Source organism: Diachasma alloeum, unplaced genomic scaffold, assembly GCF_001412515.2.
Source record: "Diachasma alloeum isolate Michigan unplaced genomic scaffold, Dall2.0 Dall_scaffold_00288, whole genome shotgun sequence".
Lineage (NCBI taxonomy): Eukaryota > Metazoa > Arthropoda > Insecta > Hymenoptera > Braconidae > Diachasma > Diachasma alloeum.
Window position 1 is genome coordinate 488,095 of NW_021680427.1, and position 11,360 is coordinate 499,454.

The following is an 11,360-nucleotide window of genomic DNA, read 5'->3' on the forward strand; positions in this document are numbered from 1 at the left end:
AGACCACTATGAGTTTTAAAAGTCGTGGGTTATTGGAGTGAAAACGAGTAATTAGTGCAAAAAAAAATTTGTTTATTGTTCGTTTGCCCGAAAACGCTTAAAATGCGAAAAACAGTCCAGGGCCTCCAATTTTAGAGCTTCAAAAGATTTGTTTTTTTTCAAAATTTTTGGAAAACCGTGTGGAACAACAATTATGAGCCAGTTTTTTGGAATTCGACTCCTACACAGCTGATTTCGCTTTTTATTCATATAAAAAAATTCACTATTTGTGTAAAAAAATACAAAAAAAGCAAATTTATCCATGTAAGAGGTGAATTAAAAAAAAAATAGCTCGTAATTGTTATTCCACATATTTTTCCGAAAATTTTGAAAAAAAAAATTATTTGTAGCTCAAAAATTGGAGGCCCTGGACTGTTGTTGGCATTTTAAGCGTTTTCGGGCAGACGAACGATAAAAAATTTTTTTTGCACTAATTATTCGTTTTTAGATCGATATAATCGATCTTCAACGTATGAAAAGTCTCACTCCAATAACCCACGACTTTTCAAACTCACAGTAGTCCCCCCGTAATATGTTTAAAAAATGGTAATCCTTATGCCTTTATTTTTTTGAAAATATACATTGCGATCCGTTTGGAAGCTTACTACCAATGTAATTGTTGGAAATGAAAATAGTGGAAAAAATACGCAGAGAGTAGCAGTCATATGTAATCTGTCAAATGGCTTCTGTCGCGCCGCGCGTTTTCATTGAGAAAATGAAACAAAAACAAAAAAACTTGGAAAATTTCTCAATTGAATAAGTTGTACATAAATGTAATTCTAATGAATGAAGGAAAGGCAATTAGTCGGGAAGTTATTGGTTCGACCCGTAACGAGTCACGCCCACTCCAATCCACCCGCAATGAGAGCGAGCGAAGCGAGCGAAACCTAGTCGAATTTCTTTTTTTTGCATTCTACCCCAGCAACGTCGTCGTGAATCCTGTATTACGCTAAGAACGGGTAAGGTTTGTTAAATACCTCACTACTCAGTAAAAACAATGTAAATTCTGAATGTCTACCGTATATTGTGAATTCTAAAGAATCCATGCCTCGAGAAGGTGAGGCGGAGTTATTAAGGTCCACACGGGGGGAAATGTTCAGTAAAAATTACAGAACTCTCACTTCACTCACCGATTACGGAATCGACTCAGAAAATTTAAGTGACGATATCGTAATTTTTCACAAGAGATTCAGATAAAAATTACGGAACGCCCCGGAAAAATTCCGTGACAGTTCCGTAAAATTTCCTACAACCACATTTCGCACCGGAATTACGGAAAAGATACGTAATTTTTATTGAATATTTCTCTCCGTGTAATATTCAGAACAAATTGACTGACTTTGAATGAGACACTGCTGATTTTATTTTATAAGTCATGTCATTCTAATTGATTAATCTAAAGATACAAAATCTTTTTATACAATATGTCTCCAAGTGGGTGGGAGTTAACATCGTTTTAATTTTAACAAAAAACATAAGAATAATACAAACTCAAATCTTCTGTTTTTCGTGCTCGCTTTATACCTCGCTTTATACAGCAATTTACAACAAAAACATATACAGCTTTGACCTGAGCTTTATTTTTGGGGGCTGAAATATCATTAATTTCTACTTGAGGTGGTGTTGTAAGATTGTAGCATTCCTATAAATACGTTCGAAAAGTTTATTTCTTTCAATATTCATAACATTGCATTTAAGAAGAAAGTGTTCAATAGTATCGGGTTCGCATTCATCACAAATCGGGCAGGTTTCACATTTCGCACCGGAATTACGGAAAAGATACGTAATTTTTATTGAATATTTCTCTCCGTGCATCCCGTACATCTATTGAGCACCTACCTATAAAGAAGGATGACTCATAGCGGTGGAATTTATATTGTGTAACCTAGCTCACAGAAAGGGACGAAATCACACCTCATAACACCCGAATAAGTTCGAGTTTATGAGAGCGACTTTTTCCAACATTTTCCCCATTAATAACTCGTCAAAATGCATCGATTCAGTATATAAAGTCACAAATTTAAGGTGATCGGGGTTTACTATAGCAACAGCAAACCTTTACGTACCCAGTCCTGCACTATTTGAATCATAAACAAAACCGAGTGATTATTTACACCAGCACGCACGTAACCCTGCCCCTCACCTCCCGCCCTTAACCGTCAAACGCATCTTTCCCAGCAACAACTACAGTCACGGCTAGGCACACAGATGCATCCGCATCTGGTGCTAATAGCCACTTCGAGCTGGCAAATGCTGCTTAAAATCTGCAGTCACCCACTTATTACTCATTTCAGTTCAACGCAATGGACGCATTATGCAGAAAATCCGCGGAATACTGTCCACCAGGAGCGCCCGGAACACCGGGACTCCCCGGATTAATGGGCGATCGTGGACTACCGGGTATTCCAGGTCCAGTGGGTCCAGAGGGTCCTCGAGGATTTCCTGGTCACTCCGGTGAACGGGGTCCTCGAGGTGAACCAGGGCCCACTGGACTCGACGGTAGAGATGGAATTCCTGGTGAGCCAGGACTCGACGGTGTGCCCGGTAGAAATGGAGCCGATGGATTGCCGGGGCGTGATGCACAACCGGGTCGCGATGGTACACCCGGTTTACCCGGGAGAAATGGCACTGACGGTATGTTACACAACTGTTCATTTCTTTTTTCCTCCATTCTCAAGCACTCGGGGAAATAGAAGAAGCGGAATTGCACTATCCACTGGACACTTGGCTGTCTTTTGTTCGTTGCACAGTGGAGCGTTACTCTGGTTTTCATTGTTATAAAAGAGTAAGATAAAAAAAGAGAAATATAAGCAGGAGAGAAATGAGGAGAGAGAGGGTGTCCACTTTAATCTGCAAGGAAGACGTTAGAGATGTTGGAGATGATGAGGAAGTAGGAGTACAGGAAGTGCATGGCAGGAGGGCATAATGTGGGTGGAGTATAAAAGACATGAACGGAGATGCAGGACAGAGAGGGAGAGAATAGAACAAGACTTTGAAAAAGTTTTTTTCAGAAAAAAAAATTCATGTATATTAAACGCCTTACTGTGGATTTTTTTTTTGCGTCAAGTTCCTCTTTTTTTAGCCACATTTTCCTCCTCATTCTCTTTCATTTTTGTTCATCTTGGGGGCTTAGGAGGATTATGGATCGACGGGATGAGCCATCCCTTGAGCGAGAGATATACGGCGTATGTGTGGGGGAATAGCCAAGTAGAGAAGACGGGTATTCATCCGTTCGAGTTCAGTGTGGTACAGGTATACTGGATGCCTCGCTTGACGCCGTGTTCAACGGGCTTTTAGCAGTTTCGACAAGGAGCCATCTGCAGCGCATTATTGAGTGTCTAATCCTCTTGATCTGTCGGAGTGAATCTTCAATTTCTTTTGTTGAATTTTTTACGCTTTCCCATTCAATTTGCCGGACGTGACTATTAATTGTGGGAAATTATGGAAGACTTTATTTTTGAGGTATCTGCCTGATGAGTTCACTTTTCGAGGCAATTTAGCGGGCGTAAAATGGTTGCTTTCCGCATGACGTGCGGAAAACGAACACTTTACACCCACTGCACTCCCGAAAAGTAGAGAACTCGGAAGGTAGGACGAACAGGCCAATTGCAGGATGTTTAAGGAATATTCGAGTTTCCTGGTAGGATCTAAAATAAAAGAATCACCTAAATGGGGATATGATGGCTTTCATACTTTCAAGAAGATTTTAACTAGCAGAAAAAAATTATTTGAAGTGAAAATAACAAAATAAAGAATAGTCAATTTAAGAAATAGGTAAATGCAGCCGAAATCTGTAATTCTGCGATTTTCACTTGAAAAATTATTTTAAGTGAAAAGAACAAAACAAAGAATACTTGATTTAAGAAATAGGTAAATGCAGCCGAAACCCGTAATTTTGTTATTTTCACTTGAAAAATTATTTGAAGTGAAAAGAACAAAACAAAGAATACTTAATTTAAGAAATATGTGAATGCAGCTGAAACCCGAACAATATGAAATGAAAACATTCAAGCCAGAAAGTGGGGGTGTCACTCGACACGGATTTAGGTCCAGTTTACACTGATAGAACGGATTAGTTATTGTTAACGAATGGATTTTGGTTGGAGGTTAGGGTCTATTCGGTCCCACCAAATGTTCATTCGTTAATAGTTAACGAATGTACATTTGAGGAGCCTTGTTTGACTTGACTTTCGCCATTCAAGTGAACCATTCGTTAACTATTAACGAATATTCATTTGGTCATATTCAACTCTACCATTCGTTAATAGTTAGCGAATCTCGTTTGGAATAAATGAATCATTCTATCAGTGTATGTTACGAATGTGTCTAGTATGGAGCCTGGACTATATTACAAAGAATAGGATGTGTTACTCGCGCGTGCGAAGGATTCTAGGACAGTTTTTCCCGGACAACATCTCCCCGAAAAAGAATTTCCCCGGATAAAATCTCCCTGAAAAAGGAATTTGCGATTAGGAAACCGGATCCGGCCAAAATAAATATAACGATAATGCTCAATTAAAGGGGTTTTTATTACTGAATCGCACAATAGACCACATGAAATTATCGAGTCTTTAGCCTCAATGAAATTACAAAAGAATTAAATTCATACGGATTGTTATTTGCGGAAAATTTACCCCTCAGAAGACTCGTTGAAAGTAATTTTTTCGAGGAAATTTCGCAAAAAGCAATTGTCCCGGGGGATTTTGTCCGGGGTAATTTTTTTTCAGGGAGATTTTGTCCGGGAAATTTTGTCCGAGAAATTTTGTCCGGGGAAAAACTGTCCGACTACCCGTGCGAAGAAGTGGTACTTTACGTACTAATAACACAATATACTTTTTTCTATTTATTCGTGGTATTGTTTAGTTCTTCATTTATTTATTTATTTATTTATGTACTTGAGACATTCCACAAAAAACATCGTGGGTTTTGGGCCTCCAAATTTCAATTTTGAATTTTCGTTTATATTTTGTTACCCACACTGAAATGAGTAAACTGAAAATTTCAGACCTTTTGCTACGTAAATAACAGGGAAACACCTATTTTTACTTTTTTCTCATTTATTCGTTTTTACAGTTTTCATGCGTTGAATTAAAAAAATACATATATTTTTATACCCTCACGTTTCATGGCCTCTAGAAACTTTCTATGAAGTTTTTAGAAGAATGTTCGTGTGCGTATGTCAGAAGTTTGCCCAACGATTCCGCTGGCACGAACGGTTCGATCCAAATTTTGTTTCATGCAATCGATGCATTTTCACGTAATTACAGCTGATTAGGTTTTGAACCACATTGTCTCAGCGGTTTTCCCGATTTATCAATAAAACTTGCAAAGAAAATGTTAAAAAAAAGACTTTTGTTTGCAAATTCCATTGTTCCTCCTCGAGAAATCATAGAATTGATTTCTCTTGATCATAGTCGATGTAGTTTTGTGTGATTAAGACTAGAGTGAAATGCCAGCGAAATCATCTCAGTAGTTATAGAGTTATTCAAATATAAATTTTTCCTTGTGACCCTTATTTGGAGTCTTGATCTGGTCTTTGATACCCTTATTTGGATCCTTAATCTGACCCTCGTGATCCTTTTTCTGACCCTTGTGACCCTTATTCTAACCCTTGTGATCCTTACTCTCGTCCTCGTGACCCATATTTTGACCCTTGCGACTTTGATTTTGACCCTTGTGACCCTTAATTTTGGAGTCTTAATTTTAAGTACCAAATTTCCATCACGAAAAAGCGATTTGGATTTTTGTAATATAGAGAGATGAGTCTATTTCATCATCCGTTTATTTTTAATCAATTTTAACTTTTTTTTGTATCATTTATTCATGTACAATTTTTTTAACTTCAACATTGGAAGAACCAACTCAAATATATGTGCAAGAGAACCCCTATAAAAAATCGTTCTAAAACCCTACTAGAAATTTAATTCGGCAAACCCTTCGGCCCTGATTTGGCATGCCGAGCCTGACGTTCGGTGCTGGTGTGGTCAACCGAGTCCGGCCCGGACGAAAAACGTTACGCACTTTGAACGTCCGGGCCAGATCATGGTTGCCGTATCCAGGCCGAATCATAGAAGCCAATTAAAATTATTATCAATTTTATTGGTAATTTATCATCAATTATTTCTAATTCAATGCTCACTCTCAAAATTGTTCCGAAAATTTTTGAATGACACCGGTTCAAGAATTGCAAATATATCCATGCATGGATGATTCGGCCATCCGTGATAATCCCCAATAATGTAAAAAAAAGAAAATAATTATTTGCAATCAAATTTGGTCATCTATTATTCATCACTATTGACCCCCCAACGTATTCATCGCTGAAGAACCGATTTTTTTTAACCTAAAATATTCCGCTTATGACTGGTTTCGAACCCAAGACCTACCCCGATTACTAATCCTACGCCTTAGCCGACTAGACTACCGCGCTATTCGTTTTATGAAATTCGTACTGTCTATATGAACCACGGGCGCCGGCATATACATACTTTCATTATGTTTTTTGACGTTTTAATAGTTTGATATCATAATAACAATCATAAATTCATCCCCTCCCCTTCCACCCCCCTCCCTCGCACCTTCGGCAGAGATTCAGTAGACATTCGGCAATCGGCTAGGATTTTATCAGTGACCACTAGTTCTAGGGTCAAACAGAAGGGCCGGGAACACCTTATTCGAGAGTCAAATGATTATAAGGGTCAACCAAAAGGGTTGAAAGAAATAATCACGGGGATCAAAAGAGATCTTAAAGAAAATAACTATGAGTATCAAATGATAATGGGGGTTGATCAGGAGAAAAAAGCAAGGCAATTATCATAGGCAAATAAGAGGGATGTCCAACCCTAATGGCCTATTGGCCCTTAAACAAATTGAAGGGTGGGTCTATGATGAGCNGAGAGTCAAATGATTATAAGGGTCAACCAAAAGGGTTGAAAGAAATAATCACGGGGATCAAAAGAGATCTTAAAGAAAATAACTATGAGTATCAAATGATAATGGGGGTTGATCAGGAGAAAAAAGCAAGGCAATTATCATAGGCAAATAAGAGGGATGTCCAACCCTAATGGCCTATTGGCCCTTAAACAAATTGAAGGGTGGGTCTATGATGAGCAAAATATTCTCCCAATTCGTCTAAGTTGGGTTCGGTTGGCCTTATCTGGGCCTCATGAGAGCCAGATGGGGCATACCCTGTTCGGCATGCCTAACGAAAAACGAGACTCGCGCCGAATTCGGCGGAGGTTAGATCCGGCATGTCGTACATAAATTCTAGTAGGGAAATGCCCTAGAATTTACGGTGAGCATATATTAACCGCCGGATATCAGCCACAACATGCAGATGCAAAGGAAAGTGAAAAAATGGAAAAACAAATGTAAAGATAAACTGGATACATTTTCATAATTTTATGAGACAGCACAGTAATTTTTGGGGCTCTCTTGCCACAATTTGCTCCACTTTTTCCTGCTCTACCTGAATCCCACGATTCATAAATTCCTGGTAGAAAATTTTCGCATTCTCTTGTCAGTGTTAACAAAATTTGGCTGAAATTTCCGGAAAAAGACCTTGAATTCAATTTAATGGGAAAAATTTAAGAAATTTCAAGTTTGAAAATTCAAGTGTCAATTTTTTAGCGGCAGGAAGACGGAAATTCTATAAGTTACATAAATTTTCAAGTGAAAATGATTATTTACCACCAAATTCCCCTGATATTTATGGAAAAACCTTTAAAATTCTTGGAATTGCAGGAATTTTTAAGGAATTTCTTGAGAATTCAGAAGTATCTAGAATTCAAGGAGAGATTTCTCTGAATTTTCCTGACTTTACATTAATCTTCCAGAAATAATTGAACTGAAATGTACAATTGCCACGGATTTTTCCATGAAGTTATGAATTTTCAATGACAAAATTCCTTGAAATTTCAGTAGGCATGTTACTTATTACATTCTATTATCCCCGGATTGTCAACTCGATCAAACCTTAGATGTTTTTAAGGTATAAATTACATGGAAAGCAAGATGCTATATGCTATCCTTCAACTCTCCGGACCTCTATATGAGGGAAACAATTAATTAATCATCAATGCACAAATTACAAAATCCGGAGGCACAAGGATAATTAATTAATTGTTTCCCTCATATAGAGGGCCGGAACACGGAGAGAAATTATTTAGAAAAATTCTAGTACGAGTACTGAAAAAAATTACAATCCACCTGCTGTGAAAAATTCTAGTGCTGAAGGTAAAATTCCTTGGTATTTCTGGTAAAATTTCTGGGGATTGCTGTGAAATTTTCACAGAAATACGGGGAAAAATTCACTTTTCCCCCAATAAAATTTCTAGTGTCGGCACTAGAATTTTTTCCTGGCCGTCAGTTTGCGCCTCTTTTCCCGTGCTAGCACTAGAGTTTTTCTAAAAATTTCTTGCCGTGAATGTTGAAAGATAGCATGCCGCTTTCTATGTAATTTATACCTTAAAAACATCTAAGGTTTGGCCGAGTAGATAGCCTGAGAGTAATAAAGAATGTAAATATACCGATCGAAAATAACCTTTCATTGTAACGTTACTTACTAGTAATTTCCAAAACTCATACCGGAAATTTCAGTGGAAAATTTTCAACAGTGCGCATGAATACGTACCTGTCTATTTTCATTTAAGAAAAATTCTCTTCCCCACGTACGGTTCACATATTCTTTGTATCACTTATTAATTATTCAACTTTTTCATCAACTTCAAACTTGGACAATCGAAGTGAGACGTACATGAAAAGGACTTCTCACCAAAGAATCGCTGAAAGATTTCCCTGAAATTTAGTGGACACCATCGCATCTTTTCTTCTCGTTCGAGTTCAAATCCCTCGATTCATGAATTCCCATCAGAAAATTTTCGCATCCTCTTCATCATAAAAATTTTCCTCTCCATGGATTCAGCATTCTGTCCTGACAATACGAGTAGAAAAGCGCGAAAGGAAACAACGATAAGCAGTTTCTTTTTCTCCATCGTCTGCCTCGTTTCATCATCTGCCTTTTTACGAGTTCGAAAGTATTGGAATTGTTCGATAATGAGACGACTTTTCCCCTTGAATACCTACCTCGAGTTTCGATGAAATACCACGGGTGTGATCCAACCCTCGGGGGAAACTTGTTACGCTCACGTACACAGTGTTATGCCCCCTCGACGGCACATCGAGCGATCATTAACTCGATGACAGAGTATAAAATTATCCGGGGGAAATTGCATCAGGGATAATTTTCATGGGGAAACTATTTCTCAGCAAAATTGAAACGTCAGAAAATGATGTTCCAAGTTTTCTAATTATGTAATCATTCATTTTTACAGGTAAACGTGGTGCGAAGGGCTCACCAGGACCCCCAGGACCCATCGGACCACCGGGTAAGCGGATAAATATTTCCGGGAGAGTATTATCACATTATTAATGCCATTGACAAGCTGGCGCAAGAGTTTACTCGAATAAAACAGGGAGAATCGTGATAATAACGAGGGAAATGGAAAGGAATGAGAGAAATATTCATACAGTATGAGAAGAGTTTGCTTTGATTAATTTACAGAGTTGATTGATGAAACAATTAATTTGACAAAGGTAACGCGATTCAATTTCACCTTCTGAGGAACAATTACGGCAGGGGAGCTAATAAAGCCTCGGTAGTTGATTAAACGCTGAGATGATTGGAAGGTAACGACCACATTCTCATGGTACATGCGATCTCCCTGTACATTGCACCTCCTTGGGTTAAACAATAAAGGGCGATTGTACATGCCTCTCTGGAGACCTGAAATATTCCCCTGAATAGTTTGAAGGTTGAGAGAAAATGGAGATTAATTTATAATTGAGGAGAGAAGAGGAGTTCTGGGTGGAGATATTGGATTGAGCCAATTACGAGATTACACGGAGAGAAAAAATTTCTACACGGAGAGAAATATTCAGTAAAAATTACGCGAACTCACAATTCACTCACCGATTACGGAATCGACTCAGAAAATTTAAGTGACGGTATCGTAACTTTTCACAGGAGATTCAGATAGAAATTGTGGAACGCTCCGGAAAAATTCCGTGACTGTTCCGTAAAATTTCCTACAACCACATTTCGCTCCGGAATTACGGAAAAGATACGTAATTTTTATTGAATATTTCTCTCCGTGTAATATTCAGAACAAATTGACTGACTTTGAATGAGACGCTGCTGATTTTATTTTATAAGTCATGTCATTCTAATTGATTAATCTAAAGATACAAAATCTTTTTATACAATATGTCTCCAAGTGGGTGGGAGTTAACATCGTTTTAATTTTAACAAAAAACATAAGAATAATACAAACTCAAATCTTCTGTTTTTCGTGCCCGCTTTATACCTCGCTTTATACAGTAATTTACAACGAAAACATATACAGCTTTCACCTGGTTGTTGTAAGATAGTAGCATTTCTATAAATACATTCGGAAAGTTTATTTCTTTCAATATTCATAACATTGCATTTAAGAAGAAAGTGCTCAATAGTATCGGGTTCGTATTCATTACAAATCGGGCAGGTTTCACTAGGCGAGAATTTGTAGAAGTTATTATTGACATATAGGCTAGTTACATGTTTACTGGCTAATCTCAGTTGCGCTATTGCTTTTTTCATTACTAATGGTACCTTCATACAAATAATCTCTTCTCTCAATTTCACTGACAACTTTCGATTGCAGGTAATGTGCATTATTTACAAATATATTTCACACATCTTTCAGTTTCCTTTCATACCTTTCAAGCCGAGCATCGCCGGCACCGAGCCGCTCTTTCCAATCGAAAGAGTTTCTTAGTTTTATACTCACTTCTGTGTCCATTGAGTTTATCAAATCGAATATTTAAGTCACCCAGGTATAATGATTGGAGTTATTATCTTTCTTGAACAGATTTACTTGACTTTTGAAACAGATTTTTTACTATTCATTTTTTTACTTTAATTTTATAAGAAAAATCTTTGAAATTGAATAGCAGAAACGTCATTATTTCAAGTGGAAAAATTTCTTGAAAAGAGAACAGACAAGAGTTTATCGGTTCTCAAGAGCACTGAAAGGAGATAATATTCAGAATCTATCGAAGGAGTTATGAATAACCTCAAGAGAGAATTATAAACTTGAGAGATATTTTGAAAGATCACGGAAAAAAAATATATCCGAACAAAAAGTATATGAGATAGTCCATGTCAAATCAGTCAACAGCTGACACTCACCCTCTTGAAAATTGAGCTCGATTTTTTCTACGATTGAGGGGTTGGAAAAACTATCTCTCAATTTTTTCAAATTTTTTCGACAGCTCATTTCGGA

The 11,360-nt window shown here is 37.5% G+C and overlaps 1 protein-coding gene across 1 annotated transcript in view; it reads left to right on the forward strand.

The window, feature by feature from the left end:
* The window catches only part of LOC107038799, a 97,383-nt gene that overhangs the window by 62,484 nt on the left and 23,539 nt on the right, over positions 1 to 11,360 (forward strand). Inside the window, exons 4-5 of the mRNA XM_015258082.2 lie at positions 2,334 to 2,673; positions 9,372 to 9,425. Coding sequence (XP_015113568.1) covers positions 2,334 to 2,673; positions 9,372 to 9,425 — 394 coding nt within the window. The remainder of the gene's footprint in view (positions 1 to 2,333; positions 2,674 to 9,371; positions 9,426 to 11,360) is intronic.